The sequence below is a fragment of the Lynx canadensis genome, chromosome C1 (genome assembly GCF_007474595.2).
Source record: "Lynx canadensis isolate LIC74 chromosome C1, mLynCan4.pri.v2, whole genome shotgun sequence".
Taxonomy (NCBI): Eukaryota; Metazoa; Chordata; class Mammalia; order Carnivora; family Felidae; genus Lynx; species Lynx canadensis.
In genome coordinates, this window is record NC_044310.1 from 71,843,315 (window position 1) to 71,864,061 (window position 20,747).

The following is a 20,747-nucleotide window of genomic DNA, read 5'->3' on the forward strand; positions in this document are numbered from 1 at the left end:
ACTCTTAAATACTGAGACAAACTGAGGGTTGACGGGGAGTGGGGGAGAGGGGAAAGTGGGTGATGGGCACTGAGGAGGGCGCCTGTTGGGATGAACACTGGGTGTTGTATGGAAACCAATTTGACAATACATTATATTTAATATAAAAAAAAATCAAATGAGGGGTGCCTGGGTGGCTCAGTTGGTTAAGCATCCAAGTCTTGGTTTTAGCTCAGGTCATGATCTCAGTTTTGTGAGTTCGAGCCCCATGTCAGGCTTTGCATTCAGTGTGGAGCCTGCTTTGGATTCTCTCTCCCTCTCTCTCTCTGCCCCTCCCTCACTTGCACTGTCTCTGTCCCTCTCAAAATAAATAAGTAAATTTTTAAAAAATCAAATGAAAATCTATTTCTAAATGTATCCTCATAGCATCTAATTTCATTACTCATGATTAGAAAATACTTGAAAACTGGGAAGTTTTATAGAAATTAGGATAACTATATCATGAAGCTCACTTAATCAGAAATATATGGTGTACCTTATCCCAATTTAGGATAAAAACTCCTTCACTGGAGTTTGAGATTATGATTGCCATAAAATAATGCCATCACTTTTCAAAGTTAAATAAAGTAGCAATTTTTATTTTATTTTTTATAAATTTTTAAAAAATGTTTATTTTTGAGACAGAAAGAGCATGAGTGGGGGAGGGGCAGAGAGAAAGGGAGACACAGAATCCAAAGCAGGCTCCAGGCTGTCAGCACAGAGCCTGATGTGGGGCTTGAACTCACAAACTGTGAGATCATGACCACAGCTGAAGTCGGACGCCTAACCAACTGAGCCACCTAGGCACCCCTAAAGTGGCAATTTTTAAATCCATAACCTTCCCATCCTTTGATGCTTTTATAGATCACTGAGTTCAAATAAACAACTCAAATGGGGAAATCTGAATGGTAAGTTTTCTATATAGATAAGATAAAGTAAAAATACTTATCATGTTATTCAGATAAGCTCAAGTTTAATATCAAAATAGCTAATTCTAGGTATTCCTTGAAGTTAACACTCAACTTTTACTTTATTAAGCTATCAAAGGAATGATAGTCCCTTTGGGGACTAAGGTTAACCCAAGGCCCAACTTTGGTCCTCCTTGGGTTCCTAAAGAAGGTATAAAATAAGAGAAAATAAAGGACCTTGAAAATGAAGTACAAAGAAATTGAGTGTCTAGAATTAGGTCATCTGACCTTCAATTCAGTGTACTTCTTTGATGTTTTTTTGGGTTCAGGTTTACCCTCTTTGTTAAAATGAACCTTAGCAATCTGACTGGCATTTCCCCGTGCTCTGGTTCTCTTGTGCATCTTGATTTCTTTCTAATACAACTGCATGTAATGGTTTCCCCAACTGCTTCCCTCTGGATCATGTCATGCTATAGGCATTTCTGCCACTCTCCTGGAAGACCCTGGTCTACTAGGATATGCTGAGATCTCCATCTGGAGATCTCCATCCTCCTTGCCTCTTCAAGCACTTAGAGTTACACATTTTCAAGTTAAAAATGAATGCTATCTAGGCCCAAGCAGTCTGCCCTGTATTATAAACTTTAAAATGCTCAGTATTCTACCTTTTAACACATACAATCTTGGCTTCCTTGAATTTTGGAGGAAGAAGATACTATGCCCAAGAGTCAAGTTTGACTGGCTTAGTGAGCTGGCACATTTCTTCACTGGCCACTCCCCAGTTTGCCTTGACTTAAAAGGAAATATAGCAAACCTTCTCTTTCAGGTAATGGAGGAAAACAACAAAGAAACAGAACAAAAACCATTAATAAACTAAAACAAAAGAAAAAGAGAACCCCAAACCTTTTGTTCTTAGCAGTTGTACCAAAATGATTTGGGTTGTTTTCCTTAGCTTTGGTAAAGAAATTTAATTATTTGCCTAACAGATTAGGTAAATAAGGTGACCATGGTCAAGTTGATGCATGCTTATTAACTAAGAAAACAAACAATTCCATTCATGTAGCCATTAAAATAGTATCCAATGGCCACTATTTATAATTATTCAAGGTCAGATAAGTACAACTAAAAAAATGATGAGGCAATCATTTTGATGGATAGCACTACTACTGTCTCCCTTCTACAATCCTTCTGGAGCCATCTACATGTTATCCCCACACTGGCAATCTATGACAAGGAGGTGGCAAATGCTCAGAGTGCTGCAGAAGTGTTAGAATGTTGGACACGTCACCAGGTTGTCAGGAGAGTTGGGAGAGTATATATTAGTTCCACAGCCTAGAGAAGATGAGATGAGACAACTATCCAAAAAGTGATTTCATTTTTCATAAAAGCCCTCAGAGGTGTTTTCTTAACACGCTTATGAGACTGAAGCCATAGTATACTCAATAAGAATGCACCAAGGTATGAAATAGGAGTAACATTTACATGAATTAAGTAAGTAAAATATGGTAAATGTTAAGAAAGGAACTGAATCTGAATGAGGTAAGAGACAATAAAAGAAGGAAAAAATATTTAATGATTGACTGGAGGTAAATTCCAAGGGAACAATGCAAATGGTTTTGTTTAAACATGAATTTGTATGAAACTGACTTTAAAACTTTACTAAGCAAAACTGAAAGAACGCACCTTTTACATCAGTATTTCTCACTAATTACATAAGCGTTTGATTACCAATTTCAAAAATACTGATTTTGGTTAACATGGATGTTGTAACTCTAGATAGCTATCTCTGCAAAACCCACAAAACTTTCCATCCTTCTCTCATCTGAGACCTTAAATCTTTTGGGGGAAGGAAGGGAGTAAAACGTGAACTGCATGTAAATATACTAAATGAACAAGTCTAGGGAAGAGGCACCTGGGTAGCTCAGTCCGTTAAGCAGCTGACCGACTCTTGGCTCAGGTCATGATCTCAGTTTCATGAGATCCAGCTCCATGTACGACTCTATGCTGATGGCGTGGAGACCGCTTGGGATTTTCTCTCTGCCCCTCCCCTGTTTGCTCTCATTCTCTTTTTTTTCCTCTCAAAATAAACTCTAAAAAAAACCCCCAAAATAAAACAAAAACCAAAAAACAAAAAACCCAAAAAACAAAAACAAAAAAAACTTCCTCAAATAATACAGTTTGTTAGAACCCAGCTCTCCTTACATTTCTTTGCAGTGTTTTTTCCATTGCAATATATGCAATGCTCAGTTGATCACATAAATGTTTGTATTCCCAAAGGCAAAAACTTGAACACTAGAACTGTTGTAGAGAATACTTCTTGAAATAAGTTAAAATGGGATTTAAGAATCTCTTAATTGTACATAATGCTATTTTAAAATATTTTAACCAAAATAATTGTTTTTAATGTTTATTTTTGAGGGAGAAAGAGAGAGAGAGGGCCTGAGTCGGGGAGGGGCAGGGAGAGAGGGAGACACAAAATCCAAAATAGGCTCCACGCTCTGAGCTGTCAGGACAGAGTTCAACACAGGGCTCGAACCCATGAACCATGAGATCATGACCTGAGCCAAAGGTGGACGCTTAACTGAATGAGTCACCCAGGCACCCCTAACCAAAGTAATTTTCAATTGAATTTATCCTATAAGTCTGATTATTTTTAAATTTTAATTTGAAAGTCATACTGGTATAATAACTAGCTACTTGAGCTAATCAAGCTACTTAATTACATTTTAGAATTTGAAAATATTTAAAGAAATGGGGAGGGAAATAATTTTACCTTACTAAATTTTGCTGCATATATTCAACCTTCATTAAAATTTGGACCCCAGTCTGAGAGCGAATGTAGGCTTTCAACCTGAAATAAAAATGTCATATTGAAGGAAGCAAAACTGATTTTTAATCTGTTTCAAGACAGTATCTACAGATTAAACATTTATGAGTAGCTAACAATACTTAAAATTCAACTAGCCAAGCACAGAAAAGGGGTTAAAGATATTTTCTAGCCAAGGATCTGAATTTTAAAATATTACCTTTCTTCTCTCTGTACAATATGTTAATTAAAAAAAAAAATCTATTTCAGTAAATTAAGTTAATCTTGCTATTTTATTTATTTTTTTAAAAATGTACCCAATTTAGTGACAGGTACTTTGTCTTACTGCCAAACGTATGACCAATGATGACAACTGGATTACCAATAATAAGAAGGAAAGAAATACAACTATTATACATATTCCAAAGACACTGCTTGATATGGGACATGATTCTGGTTCAGTCTGGGTACAACCTTTCATTGGCACTAGAACATGAGATTTAATTAGAATTGGGTCAGACATTTTAGAATCCACTCAGTTTAAAATTTAAACACTAGGTTACTCTGGAACCAAAACAAGCAGGTATCATCCAGAGAAAAGAAAGTCAACTGGGTTCCTGCTCAGGAAAACTAATCCACATTCTAGTAAGAGTTTCCTATTTTGAGTGCTGCCTACTGTGTGTTAGACCCTGTATAGTAACTATATACATATGCATTTTTTTTTTTTTTTTTAAGCTTCAAATAACCTTATCTAGTAGAGAAAATTAAGGTCTGGAACTTAGGTAACTTATTCCTGATCACACAGCTGAAAAGGGACAGACCTAGCTATTCTAGCCCATTTGTGTCCATGCTACACTTCTGGAGATGAGGCAGAGTGTATCTTAATTAGTTTTATGAAGACCTGGCTGAAACAGAATTTTCCTGTCTTTTATAAGGGTTACTTGGAAACTCTTAATTTCAGAGTTTTTGACTCAATTTTAAAGAAGTTTGATTTAAGGGTTAAGAGTGCAGACTCTGATTCCACACTGGCTGGGTTTAAATCCCAGCTTCCCTGCTTATTTGCAGTATGAAGTCACTTAAGCACTTTAAGGTTCCCCATCTGTAAAATGGACATATTAGCAGTAATCTACCTTCAAGGGTTATTGTGAGGATTAAATTAATTCATACATTTTTTATTATCTGCTTCAACAAGTATCTAGAAAACAGTGAATACTAAGTGTTGAGAACTGTTTTTGTTACTATCCAAAAGCATCATCTGTGACTGAAAAAGCCTTGAATAAATACCAAGGAAATGACACAGAAAGTAAACTGCACTGGTATATCACAGTCTAATAGTGTCATGGCTTTACATAATATTCACATAACCAATACCTCAATATTTTTAGTAATTTCAGAAAATTACAAGAGTTTTGAAACATACCTTTGACGAATTACAGGATCAGCCTTTTCAGGATCAATGTAAGGTTTTAGGATTTCATTAATAGTTTTATCATCTGGTACTCTTCCCAACAACAAAAAAACAAAAACAAAACTTATTACTTATAAGTTTCTACTAAAGGTGTTAACTTAGAATTACTAAATCTTGTGGCTTTTTTGTTTAAATAACTGAACACAGACCTTTTATTTTACTCTTGGCAAAATATAACATCCTTTTAAGCAAAAATTACTTAGAAAAAAAGCTCAAAAAGGCTTCTTGGACACACTTAACAAAGTCCTAAAAAGCAATATTTTGAGAAGCTCCCTATAAATCAATTATAAAAACATGAAGCCTCTTTTAACACACACCTGTGCTCAAAGATGGGAAGAATGAATTCAGGATGAAATATATTTGAAAGCTACAGAAATTAAAAATCTGAAAAAAGGTTTCAGATGATGCTAATTTCAGTGCATGTTCAAATTTATTCATTCTAAATCATAAGACCAGGGTAAAAATTGATACTACTCTCCCTGGAAATAACATATTTCAAGTTTTTCAACTTTCCTGTAAGTATGCACACTGTTTTGAACTATAAAGCTACAGAAACAAAATTAAGACACTGAATGTGTAGCTTTCCTCATTTATACATTTTCATATATACCAATGTGCTACATACCCCTATCTAAAAAATTGAAGTCCTTTCCCTGACTTTAGTCTGGCATACAACTTCAAATAAGGAAGTTCCTCACTAAAATTCATAGCACAGTTGCAAAGAGAGGACACTTAATGCAAAATGTGGATATATGCTCAGTATATTACTTAAAAAGCAACTGGAAAATTTTCCAAAGGAACCAAATAGTACACAGTCATTAAAGTTTTTAAATGACACTTAAAAATATGCAAATATGAAAAAAGTAGGATAAAAAGTTGTTTATGCAAATTAATCCCAATTTTGAGTATACATATTTTGAGGGCTATACCACAATGTTAATAGCAGTAATCTTTGCATAGTAGAATTCTGGGTCATTTTTCATTTGTTCTACAACCACTCAACTTAAGAAATTGAAAGTTTTTAGCCCTCTTGTGTCTCCTTGCAGTTTTCTCCTAATGTCTGCTCCCCCTGCTGAAGGAAACACCATCATGATTTCCCTTAGAGTTTTACCAGCTCTGCAGGTAGTTCTAAAGACTACACTGTTTTATATTTAGACGTAGAATCACACTCTATGCATTCTTCCTTCATTTGTTCTTCTCATTCAACATTATTTCTAAGATTCAACCATGTTGATGTAGCTGTAGTTGATTCATTTTTCAATAGTATTGAGCATTTCACTGAATCAAGATACCAACAACTGAGTTATCCATTCTACTACTGACATACATTTACTGATAGCACATTTAAGTTAACAGTTTATTTTAAATACAAAAACACAATAAAAACAAAGGAGTTCTTAATAAACATTGGTAGTTCTGTACCTTTTTTCTATGTACACAGCTTGACTCTGAGGAAACTGGAGCTTCACATGCCAACAAAACTGCTGTTTTCTAAATGAAAAAAGAATCATATGAGGATCAAGGTAGATAATAAAAGTGTGCGCACAAATCAAACCTCCTGAACTTTCATTTTCAGATAATAATTTGAAAAGTATTCCTAGAATTTAACGTATCTTTTCTACTATTTTTTCTAGGATTTCAGAGACTATGTTTTTTAAACAATATACTTGCAAGGATTTTTAAAAGGAAAGCAAAATTAAGTGCAGCAGTTCTGAATTACAAGGACTTTATATTCCTGAATTAGAAGGCAATTTGTCACAGTTCAGGGGCTTTTGAGATCAGTGTGCTACTACTTGAAGTTTACAAATAAATTTGCTCATGACCAAAAATAATGAGCTGATGTCTTTGCCTGACTAGTCTGGAAATTAGGTGAATGAAGTGTTGTCCAGTTGCGACCAGCTGGCTGCAGATACTTCTTAGCCATGAGTACGTGCATTCAGTAGCAAAACAGTAGACAAGTTGGTTGCTAAGCAGAATGCACTCTGAGCTAGAGTCCCTTTGCTTCCAGGTCGAAACTTTGGTTTTATACATGATCAACAGTAATAATTCACTAAATGTCTCATTTTGGAATGACCATGTTCTATTTAACATATCTAAGTTTGGTGACACTATATACCATTCCTTCTTTAAAAAAAGTTAATGTTAGAAATACTGAATCCAATACAGAAATTTAAATGTTTTCACTGTATGATGGCTTTTACATGTTTTCATTATTTAGGAGAAATTTCTAACAACCCACTGTCAAGCAAAATGGCCAGCTTCACTTATAAATCTATCCTTTAGCAGCCTGGCTCCAAAATCTCAAATAGTTTTATTTTAATACAGTCTAGTAAAATATCTCCCACCAAACATTCATATGATTTAGTCAAATTTCTGTCAGAAGACAATAACCATAAAATCAAGTAAAAATCCTTCTATTAGGGTAAGTTATCACAGATCTGCTTATGGAAGTTTTCTTTAGTAATAAGACAGTTTTTGGCATTAGCTAGAAAAAATATGCTTGCTTATGCTTACATTGAGAGTGCCATTTACCATGTAAGAAAGTCATGTTAATATGTGTTTTTTTGATTGAACAAAGGCATAAACACCCTTCACTAATTTAAAGACCAGATATCTAAAATCTCAGAGGAAGAAACCTTAAAAAAATCTCAATGCAAATGTAAGTTCATTAACTTTTTTAAATAAACAATTCTTCTAAAAGAAAACACCCCTGCAACGTTCGTTATCTATGAAAGAGGCAGAGCATCATATCACCATCAAGAAACTCAGAGGCGATACCTGGGTGGCTCAGTCAGATGAGCAAGTGACTCTTAATTTCAGCTCAGGTCAGGATCTCACTGTTTGTAAGACTGAGCCCCTGCACTGGGCTCTGCATTGACAGTGCAAAGCCTACTTGGAATTCTCTCTCCCTCTCTCTCTCTCTCTCTGCCCCTCTCCTGCTTGTGTGCGCTCTCTTTCAAAATAAACATTAAAAAAAAAAGGGAGACTCAGAGATTCCACATTTCCTTGTAAGAAGGAAATTGATTTTTTAATCCTGATGTATAATATGGTTTCTTTCTAAATATATTTGTTTTTTCCATGTTAAGTTATAGGAGAAAAAAAGATTATGAACTTGTCATCTTGCAGAATTCTAAATCATATTAAGTTACCCCAATCATTGCTTGAGTAATTTCAAGAACCATTTATCTTTCTTAACACTCAGTAGACCCTAAATACCATCAGAAAGTACTTAACATTCCAAAAACAAAGGGAGAAAAGCCCTTGGAAATTATTTTGCTATAGTTAACTAGTTTTGATTGTAAGGAAGTCATTCACTACTATTTTATTACATACACATTGCTAAATTACTATAAAAATCTTTCTATATTTGCCCTCAGTTCAAACGTGAACAAATTTGAAAAGTACATTTACTTTTAAAAAATGTGATCTTGAAATATTTCAAAAACAAAGAAAAAGAGAGTATAAAGAACAATGTACCCATACTCAAGATTTAACCAACTTGCAAACTGCCATATTTATTCAAAATACTTTTTTCTTTTAAGAAATAAAAGGTTATTGATATAGCTGATGATCCAACTTGCTACTGTTTCTTGATCTCCTTCCCTTCCCATTATCAGAGGTAAGTACTATTCTGAGTTTGGGTGTGTATTCTTACCTTCCATGGTTTTATATTCTATACACACACACACACACACATACACACACACATACATATTATACCTATAAACAATATAGTATTTTGTGTAATATTAACATTTACTTCAAACTTACCATACTCTAAATATCCTATGCCTTGCTTTTCATTTACATTATGCTTTAGGTTTATTTATAATATATGCAGATTAGTTCGTTTTATGAAAAATGCCAAAATCTATTCATTCTCTACTGATAGACATTATGACTGCTTCCAATTTTTTACCATTTGTTCTTCCATATTAAATTATGGTAAAAAAAAATAATAATAAAAGACTATCCCTAAGGATGGGTCTATCATTTACCTCTACTAGTACAAAGGATTAAGTTAGCTTCATTGGATAACTGTACTTTTTAACTCTAGGGTTAAAAGGCATTTGCAAACTGTAATTCAGAATAGAAGATTTAAGTGAACAAATGGACAAAGAGAGGTTGAAGGGTATTGTATAAGAATTCCTGAAATGGGTTGAGTTAATTAATCTCTAACGTAGTTGCCAATTCTTCAGTGTTCTTGAAACTGATGTAGTCCTGACTGGGCAATCAAATCACTTCCTAAGTCTCAAAGAATTAAGTTTTTTAATTAAGTTTTTAATTTTAATTCCAGTATAGTTAACATATTCTATTAATTTCAGGTGTACAATTTTAGTGATTCACTAAATCTATTCATGACTCAGTGCTCATCATAGTAAGTGCTATCATCGATTTCAATTCCCCCCCAACCACCTCCCCTCTGGTAACCATCAAAATTCTTCAAAGGATTAAGTCTGCTTCCCACTTTTCGTAATTACACAGTGATACATGTCCCACTTATAAAAATACACATACATCAAAATCTCAACATTATTTTTGAGGGGGATTGTGGATAATTTTATATGTTTTTTTGTATTATGTAAGTTTTCTAAGAGAACACATTTTATAAAGGGAAAAAGTAATGCTTTAGTGAGTATCTTTATGTATGCATACCCCCACCCTCCACCATAATTGTTTTTATATTTTGGACTATTTTATGAAAACACAGCATAAGGAGTAGAATCATGGGATAAAACAGTGTTTCTTAACCTAGGCAGTACTGACATTTTGGACCAGATAATTCTTTGTTATGGTGGGTAGGGTAAAGAGGGGGCAGAGGAGGCACTTTCCTGTGCAGGATGTTTAACAGCATTCTAGGCCTTGACTAAGGAGATGCCACCCCAGCAACACCCACTCCTCCAGTTGTGACATCCAAAGATGTTTTCAATTATTGCAAATGTCCTCTGGGAGGCAAAAATCACCACTGAACGAGAACCACTGGGATAGAGGTTTAAACACTGACTATTATATTGGGCGCCTGGGTGGCTCAGTCGGTTGAGCGTCCGACTTCAGCTCAGGTCACGATCTTGCGGTCCGTGAGTTTGAGCCCCGCGTCGGTCTCTGGGCTGATGGCTCAGAGCCTGGAGCCTGCATCCAGTTCTGTGTCTGCCTCTCTCTCTGCCCCTCCCCCGTTCATGCTCTGTCTCTCTCTGTCTCAAAAATAAAGAAACGTTAAAAAAAATTAAAAAAAATAAACACTATTATTCTTACTATATCAAGACTACTGTTCCCTAAATTAAACAAAATGCTTTCAATTATGTCACTGTGTCCTTGCCAAAATTATCAATGTTCTCAAGAATGGAAATACTGTACCTGAATATTCTAGGGAACTTCAGCACCTCATGGCACACGTTTAGAGTTTGATGACAGACTGGTGAAGTAATGATGGCAATTATTAAACCTAATGTTCCCCTATAGTCCACCTGACAAAGTAAGATAACAGTGATCTGAGTCCCATGAAACAAAAGCAACTACTCATGCATAGCAAAGCTTTTTCTCCTACCCCCTCAATCATGCATTCTTAATAGGAGCAGCATCACCCCAAAAGGGATAAAAATTTGTTTTGGGGAGGGTTAAAAATAATCTTAAATATTACAATGGTTTGTGGCCCTCCAAAGGGCCACTACACATAAACATATACACAGTATATCTGTGGTATCAAAATATCATGGGGGAGCAAATAGAAGGAAAATGTCTAAAAGGGCTCCTTGGAAGGCAATAAAAAAAAAAAAAAAGTTGAGAAACACATGTATTAAAAGAGGAGAATAAATGTTATTTTATACTCGGTTTTAACAAGTTAATACAGGGCACTTAACAGCTAATGCTTATTAAAATTAAGGATCGGGGCGCCTGGGTGGCGCAGTCGGTTAAGCGTCCGACTTCAGCCAGGTCACGATCTCGCGGTCCGGGAGTTCGAGCCCCGCGTCGGGCTCTGGGCTGATGGCTCAGAGCCTGGAGCTTGTTTCCGATTCTGTGTCTCCCTCTCTCTCTGCCCCTCCCCCGTTCATGCTCTGTCTCTCTCTGTCCCAAAAATAAATAAACGTTGAAAAAAAAAATTTTTTTAAAAATAAAAAAATAAAAAAAATAAAATTAAGGATCATTCTCTCCCACCATTTCAAGAAAGTAATATGTGTATGATAACACAAACTTACAGGGGGAGGGAAGTTCTATACCCATATTCTTCTAACTCCATGACTTAAAATGGTTAATTTTCATCTTGGAGTGCTACCATAATTCCAAGGAAGAAGAGTAGAAAACAAACACAGATATCCGATCCTTTTAAATGGCACTGATCTCTTGAAACAAGATTTTCAAGATCATTTATAACCAAAGAAGTGCAAATAGAAGTGAAATATTTTCACTTATCAGATTTACAAAGACATTGTTAAAATCAGAAATACTGGGGAAATACTAGGGAAGCATGGTGAAATGGAGACTTTCCATTGGTGATAGGAATATAAACTGGTGTGAGCTTCTGGCAATTCAAGTTCATAAAGACAAAAAATAAATATTCTTAATGAAAAAAATACACATATTTTTGCCTCAACAGTTTTATTTCCAGGAATTTAGTCCAAGGAAATAACTGGATGGGTAATGACATATGTTCATGTCCTCTGTGCCACTCTTTATAATAGAAAGAAAAAAATCTAAATGGGTATCATCAAAAACTGATTAAACTATACTAAATCTACATAATGAATGAAAAAATGAGGCAGAACTCTATGCATTGAAGTAGAAATATGTACGTATTGAATGATGGCATTTATGTTTAAAATATATATTCATACATGTATTTACAAGTATGAAGGACATGCCCCAAACTTTTAACTATGGTTAGTTATTTCTTGCCATTATGAAAGGACTTAATTCTTACTTTATATGTCTGTATTAAACAAATCTTTGACATAATGATTTGCTATTTTTTACAATCAGCAAAGTCAAAAATGTTTTCACTGGAAAGTGCAGGATGGTAATAATCATAGAAAGGACTAATTTTAACATTCTTTTTAAAACTAAAAATCTTCATTATTGGAAGTGTTCTTTTAAGAGGTTTCTTTTTTATCTCAGAAATTATTACCCAACCAGAACTAGGGTTACTTATCTAATCATTTTGACAGCTTCAAACCTAGCCTCCTCAAGAAATATGCTATAGCTAAGAGTTACATAAGAAGGCTGAATTCTAAGAACTAAGATTTCTAATATGAAATTAAATGAGCTTGATTATTTTTGTTCTTGAAAAAAGTCACCAATTTTCATCCCCCTCTCTTACTGGCTAACCAATATTTATTCGAAGAGCACTCCTAAGGGCTCACTAGGCATTTGGGATGAGTCCAAGGCAGGCTTCTGTTTAGGGCAGTAGGTCAACCACCAATCCTGGGCACTGTGTTTTCCTTCCATATCACTGTGAGAAGAATACAGTTTTCACATGAAAACACCTTGTTCTTCATGTATACTATACAGAAGGAGAATACTCAATATACTGTAAGAATGAGAGGTGGGACGGGGAAAGGATAAGTGGACTCCGTGCTTGAATCCTATTCAAGGCACCCCTTTACTTCTGATTTTTAAATACAAGTCCCTCCATGGGAGTAAGGACAGCTAGAATTTCCACATGTCTAATCTTCAGAATGCTACACCACTAATTAGTAAAGTCCACAGGTTATGAAATCTATCAGTAGATCCTTTTACCAGATAGCACTAGCCAAGTAGTAATAGTAATAACAGTAATGCTTTCAGTAACGCTTTATTAAGTGCTTTCAATATGTCAGACATTGTTCTAGATGTTTTACATGTATTAACTCATTTAATTCTTGTAATTCTGAATGAACACCATTATTTCATGAGAACTCTAAGGTAGAAAAAAGAAAAGTCCCTCCTCCAAGATCATTATTCAGCTGGGAAATGGCAGAGCTGGGATTTGAACGCAGACAGTACAATACCTACATAGTCTATGCTCTAATCGACTATTCTTTTATGATCTTACCAGAAATGAAAGTTCAACAACAAACTATGTATTTTTATGTAACATCAATTCAAATATATGTTATGTTTTATTTTAAATATTTGCCTTCATATTTTGAAATAATTTTTAGGAGTTATAGTGAACATTTTAATTGCCTCCTTGGCAATCTCTTATCATCCTCCTCCTTCCTAATCCATAACCATACTTTGACGAATAGAATCCATTCCTTACCTCTAGAGGCATGCACTTACTAGTCAGCTTAAGAAAACCACTATCTTATATCTTCCTTGACACAGTGACTCAGGATTGGGCCGATGACCTAGGTGGCCCAATTGTGGTGAATTTCAGGTTTCCTGTTCAGTAATGCTGGGAGAGAAGCACTCCTGGATATTTACTGCAACTCAAACTGTTACCAGGAGCATTCTATGACCATGAGGATTCAGCTGACACCACTGAAGATACAATGGAAAATCAGCAAAAAAAATGGGCCGTTAATGATGTAATTGAGTCATTTTATCTATGAACTCTGAAATCCATCCTATCTCTGGATGGATATTGAGTTATGACAGCCAATAATTTACCTTTTTATAGCTCAAACAGTTTGAAGTGGGTATTTTATTTCAAGCAACATAAAGCATCCTAAATGACACAAATAATTAAAGTCTTCTTCTTTCTAGGTTTCATCTTTCATTTCTGAGCAGTAGAAAAGGGAGACAGACTAATCTGTAAACTGTCAACTGTTACGAAATTCGGAAGCAGCATATAGTACCTAAAGGAATTTCAGGAAAAAAACATTTTGTTCCACTGTCAGTTATAAAACCTTATTTTAATTTAAAGCAGGAAGAAAATCTACCAAATTTTGAAACTCTTCAAGGAAAAAACAAATGTATAAAATATCTACATAATCCTTCACTCACAGCCATTTAATCTTTTAAAATATATTTCAAGAACAATTTTAAAGTCTCAAGAATAAATATAACTATTGCTCATAAAAATAATCCATCTATTTTATTAGGATTGGTACCATAATAAGTGTTTTTGGAAGACTGAATACAAAGGATCTGTGTAGTTACTTAGCATGGATTAAAATTACTGGAATTGGGGAGAATGAAAACCATAATTTTATATGTCTCACATCATTATGAAAATACTTTGAAAAGTTCCAGTTATATATTACACTTTGCTCTTTTAAAAATTAGTTTCACCACTACACAATAATAATAGGAAACAGGTTAAGTATGTGGTACTGGCTTTAGAAGACAGTATATTAAGAAAATGGATATAGCAGGTGAAATAAAAAAGCACATTTTGCTTCAAATAACTGATAAATATTTGAGTACTTAATAAAGCAGTTCTCAACTGGGAGTGGTACCAACCTGGGCGGTGGGGACATTTGAAAATGGCTGGGCAGTTCTGACTGTTCCAAGACTGGGAAGCACTTTAGGCATTTAGGTGGGCAGAGAACAGAAATGCTAGCCTTCCTGTAATGCATAGGAAAGTCCCACACAACAAAAAAACTGTCCTGTTCAAAATGCCAATAGAGCCCCTACTAAGAAACACTAGAATGCAGAAAGGAGAGTAGATATATATGCATACTAAAAATCGAACGCTAGCACTAAATGTGGCATGTGTTTTGTATTAGCTGTGAAGGGAATATGTACTATAGGAACTGCGGCAAAAAAGAAATTATGGAGAAGATGAGCTATCGTGTATTTTCACAGATGGCTAGAAAATAATGGATGAGGAAAACATTCTAGGATTAGGCATGGTAACCAGCCTGGGTACACTCCATTGAATACATTAGGAAATCAGGGTGGGGACAGGGTAGGCTGATCCATATTTAGTATGGATCCCTCATATGAACAGGAAAATGTTCTGCTCAAAGTTTGACTCTGTCTGAACTCCCCAACCTGGCATATAAAGTCTTGCAAAGCTCAGTCCCAGTGGGGCTCTCTCCAGTCCATCCCCTATCACTTACCAACTCTCCTCTCACCCTAGTTTCTAGACATACATCACCCTAGTGTCTACATACACTGTCTTAAATTTACTACTTCATCCTTTTGCATCTGATATTCTCACCTCAAGACATCCTTAACTCCTCCTTGATTTTGAGCAAGTGACTATCACAGTAAAAACACATTTTATAAAGATGTATCAGGCATCAGTGCATCAAATGACTGAGGTAAGGAGACACTGAGGTGGGGAAAGTTCCCCAATAGTCCAGGGTGAGACAAAGTGGGCCTGCATGGGAGAATAGTTGATAAATACTGTACTGAAGGAAGTAGAAAGGGATACATGTTAGAAGCACATCATGAAGAAGCAGACCTGGTGACTAGGGAAGGACTTCCCTAACTGAACCAGTCTAGGGACCCCAAGGTGATCAAGACTGTTTTCTATTTCCATGAATGCTGCCTAACTGCTGTCATGGAAAAGTACAACTTCTGTGATGCTATGTCACAGAAACTTCCTTACCACTGTCTACATGGCCCCAGTAAGTATATCCCTGTTTGGGGAACCATTAAGTTTCTAGTCTTTCACACTGTTGTTTCCTAAGTCCCTGCTGTTGCTCTGAAACTCTTCCAACCAAACTATATCCAAAGCTGCTATGGCAGAGAAACCACAGAGCTAAACATTTTCAATTAATGAATAAGTTTGTACTGAGTCCCTATTATGTAATCCCTCAAAGATCACTGCAAAATCCACTTGTCCCCCCATGACCACAACTGCTAAACCCATCACTTCATTTTCCTTTGCTCTTTTCTAAAGTCAGTTTGCAGTAAAGTATAATCATATACTACTTACAGGTTATCATGCAAACAAAATACTGTGCTTTATGAAGTGGATCAGCACATAATTGCTTAAGGGAAAAAAGTGCTACTGACATTAATACAGAGGTAGATGGGTATATTACTGCAATATAATTAGAATGCTGTAATGTTATCCAAAGAAAAAAAGTTTTGTCAGCTGTACATGATTATTTCTTTACAAGAGAGACATCTAGTGGCTGACTTCTAAAACAGGATTGGAGCTCAATTATCAATTCACACTGTTGTTAAATAATGGGCACAATTCTGTCTTCATACTGTAAGTCCAAGAGATACCCACAGATAGACAACTAAAGAACCCTGAGGCAAAAGGGACTTAAAAATTCAGTTGTAAACTGACAGTTGTAAAGGAATGGTAAGTAGGACTGAGTTGCTTAGAGGCAATGTGTAGACAAACTGAGGGAGAAAGGAAGGTCAAAAGTTGGGTCCCTTTCTGGGAAATGGGTGGTTAGTCCACACAAAAGAGCCCAAGCCTGGAATTTACCTAAAAATGCTCTTGGGGAAGGGGCTTCTCAGTCCAATTCTTTTTTCCAGTTGGTAAGTCAAAATGCATTCGTGACCTCACTGCTGAATCCACAGACCCAAGTAGAAATAAAATAAAACTTCAATGATGGACTCATGTGACCAAATGAGACATGCTACTTAATCCAGGTACAACCAATACATCTCTAGGTTTGATATCCAGGGCTTCCTGTAGCAAAACACTAAAACGCTACTGAAAAAGAGTGGCAACTGTGGATAAAAATGTGTATTTTTTATATGATAGTACCAGAATACTTTTCAGAGATACTATTTACAACTCAAAATGTATAATGGTCCTGCCCACATCTATCAATGCCTTTTAAAATTACTATTTAAAAAAATTCATTTATTCTCAAAATAAGCATTTCATGCCAATGGTCTAAAATTCAAAAGGTACAAAACAGCAAATTTCCATCCCTGTCCCCTTCTACCCAATTTCCTTCCCTTAAGATAACCACTGTTACCAATTTGTAACATTACTCTGTATTTCTGACAATCATGCCATATTTGTACATTCAGACCTGCTTCATTCTTTTTCCATTATAAATACATACCATAATTTGTGTAAATAGTCCACTAATGAATTATTTAGATTCATACTACTCTTCTGCTATTACAACCAACACTGCATTGAATATCCTTGTACGTATTTCATTTTCCATTTCTATGATTATATCTAACAGATAAATTTCTAGAAGTAGAATTGCTATGTCTTCCTGATCCATCTCTTTTCCACTACTGACCTTACCTTTGTACTGGGGCCAGTGCTTATTTTAAACCATTAGGACATTTTAGAAAAGATAATCTGAAAACCTCAATAGCATACATTAACAAATCCCGGAGAAATAAAACACAGACTGAGTTCATCAGCAAGAAAGAGATATCTTCAGGAACCAAAAGGAAGCAGGAACTAAAGACTATGGTGGAATGCTGAAGTTAGATCTGCTTTGAAAGCCTTTGCCAATCCTGGTAACAGGTTTGTCAACAGCCACGGGGTGATAGAAGACAAGATCTTGGGCCCACATAAGCTAGAGACCTTAAACTGGAATCAGAGCATAAAACCAGTGAAAGGGTAAACCAGAAAAATCCTGCATACCTATCAAAGGAAGACAACTAGGAAACTTATTGACCTTAGTTTGGGCTCCAGGGAGAAAGGCAGAGGGAATAGAAAGATCTCAATTGAAAATGCAAAACTATTGTTTCCTCAAACTGGTTGGGGTTCAAATTATCCCTACTAGTACAGTCTGGGAAACTTAAGATGAAGAAATTAAAGAGGGTCCTGAATTGGTGCCATGGAGTATCTTGGCATAAGTAAACCCATACCACCTTCTGTCTCGACTTGAGTTCATGGCTACATTTTAGATAAACAACAAGGAAACCAATCACCATAATCAAAAGTCAGCAGAAACAGCAGACAGCAGTAACAGACTTCCAAGAACTTCTGACACTGGAATTATTTACACAGATAATAAATATTCTAAATTATTAAACAAAGGGGAACTTAAACATGAGAAAGGAATACAGTTCTATCTAAAAGACAAGACAGACTGCAAAAAGAAACAGAACTTCTAGAAATGAAAAATAAAACACTCAATGCATGAGCTAATAAGATTAGACATTGCTGAGAAGGACTTGGAATAAACTACCTGAATAAACTACCCTGAATGTAGCGAAGACAAATAAGAAATTAAAATAATACCTTAGCATTTCCAGAACTGTCATATTCAGAAAGCACAAATCTCAAAGAAGATAAATAAACTTAAAAAACATGCCATGAGGGGCACCTGGGTGGCTCAGTTGGTTAAGTGTCCGACTCTTGATTTTGGCTCAGGTCATGATCCCAGGGTCATAGGATCACACCCCACACTGGGCTCTGCACTGACAGTGTGGAGCCTGCTTGGGATTCTGTCTCTCCCTCTCTGCCCGTCCCCAGCAATTTCTCTCTCAAAATAAAATAAAAAACAAATATACATTAAAAAAATATAAAAAATAAAAAACAAATCACATGAAGACCCATTCTGCAGTACTCCAAAGACCAAAGTGAAGATCTGAAAGTCAACTGAAGGGGGGGGGGAGGAGACTATATAAAAAAGTGTTCTCAACAGTGGCAAAAAAAAGTAAGACAGTGGAATAACTGAATGGAAGTACTAAAATGTCAAGATATTTCATATTCAGCTAAACTATTACGAGGGTGAGCTATAGGATTCCATATATGGAATTTTAAATCAGGCAAAATTCACCTTCAAGGGAAAAAGTTAGAACAGGTTGTCTATGCAGAGGAGAGGAGCTAACAAGGGAAGACCTTGCTGGAGTGATGGTAATATTCTACATATCCATAGGAACCGTGTTATACAGATATAGGCATACCTCAGAAATAATCATGAGTTCAGTTCAAGACCACCATAATAAAAGTAAATATTACAACAAAGCCAGTTAAATGAATTTTTTGGTTTCCCAGTGCATAAAAAGTTATTTTTACACTATATGGTAATCTGTTAGTCTATTAAATGTGCAATAGCATTATGTCAAAAAAAAACCCGTACATACCTTAATTTACAACTATTTTATTGCTAAAAAAAAAAAAAATGCTGCCCATCATCTGAGCCTTCAGTGAGTCATAACCTTTATGCTGGGGGAGGGTCTTGCCTCAGTATTGATGGCTGCTGAATGATCAGGGTGGCAATTGCTGAAGATTGGGGTCACTGTGGCAATTTTTAAAATAAGACAGCAATTGGGGTGCCTGGGTGGCTCAGGTGGTTAAGCGTCCGACTTTGGCTCAGATCATGATCTCACAGCTTGTGGGTTTGAGCCCCACATATGGCTCTGTGCTGACAGCTCAGAGCCTGGAGCCTGCTTCCGATTCTATGTCTCCCTCTCTGCCCCTCTCACTCACACTCTCTCTCTCTCAAAAATTAACATTAAAAAAAAAAGTAAGACAACAACCAATGATTTCTCTGTAGCACGTGATGCTGTTTGATAGAACTTTACCCACAGAACTTCTTTCAAAACTGACGTCAATCCTCTTAAACCCTACTGCTTTATCAACTAAGTTTATATAACATTCTAAATCCTCTGTCATTTCAATCTTCACAGCATCTATACCAGTAGTAGATTCCAGCTTAAGAAACCACTTTCTTTCCTCATTCATAACAAGCAACTCCTCATCCACAGTTTTATTGAGATTGTAGCCGTTCAGTTGCATTTTCACGCTCCACTTTTTTTTTTTAATGTTTATTTATTTTTGAGAGACAGAACGTGAGCAGGGGAGGGGCAGAGAGAGAGGGAGACACAGAATCCAAAGCAGGCTCCAGGCTCTGAGCTGTCAGCGCAGAGCCTGACGCGGGGCTCAAACTCATGAACTGTGAAATCATGACCTTAGCTGAAGTCAGACGCTTAACTGACTAAGCCACCCAGGCACCCCACTTCTAATTCACTTCAGGCTCCGCTTCTAATTCTAGTTCTCTTGCTATTTCTACTACATCCGCAGTTACTGTCTCCACTGAAGTCCTGAACCCCTTAAGGTCATCCATGAGGGACGGAATCAATTTCTTCCAAACTCCTGTGAATGTTGATATTCGGACTTTTCCCCATGAATCATAAATGTTTTTTAATGGCATCTAGAATGGTGAATCCTTTCCAGAGGTTTTCAATGAACTCTGTCCAGATCCATCAGAGGAATCACTATATACAGTAGCTATAGATGTATGAAATGTATTTCTCAAATAGTAAGACTTGAAAATCGACATGACTCTCTGATCCTTGGGCTGCAGAATGGATGTTGTGTTAGCAGGCCTAAAAACAACATTCATCTTATTGTACATCTCCACCAGAGCTCTTGGGTGACCAGCTGCATTGTCAATGAGCAGCAATATTTCGAAAAAAATCTTTTTTTCTGAACAGCAGGTCTCAACAGTGGGTTTAAAATACTCCTTAAACCATATTGTAAACAGATATGCTGTTATCCAGGCTTTGTTCTTCCACTTACAGAGCATAAGCAGAGTAGATTTAGCATAATGCTAGGATTTTGGGAATGGTAAGTAAGCCTTGGCTTCAACTTAAACTCTCCAGCTGCATTAGTTCCTAATAAGACAGCCTGTCCCTGAAGCTTTGAAGCCAGCCATTGGTCTCCTCTCTAGCTATGGAAGTCTAGATGGCATTTTCTTCCAATATAATGCTGATTTGTCTACACTGAAAATCT

At 36.0% G+C, this 20,747-nt stretch overlaps 1 protein-coding gene across 3 annotated transcripts in view; it reads right to left on the minus strand.

Moving 5' to 3' along the window:
• The window catches only part of ZNHIT6 (zinc finger HIT-type containing 6), a 105,064-nt gene that overhangs the window by 64,602 nt on the left and 19,715 nt on the right, over positions 1-20,747 (minus strand). For all 3 annotated transcript variants that reach the window (XM_030326091.2, XM_030326089.2, XM_030326090.2), the window contains exons 6-8: positions 6,620-6,688; positions 5,150-5,230; positions 3,697-3,774 (exon numbers count right to left, since the gene is read on the minus strand). In XM_030326091.2, coding sequence (XP_030181951.1) covers positions 3,697-3,774; positions 5,150-5,230; positions 6,620-6,688 — 228 coding nt within the window. The remainder of the gene's footprint in view (positions 1-3,696; positions 3,775-5,149; positions 5,231-6,619; positions 6,689-20,747) is intronic.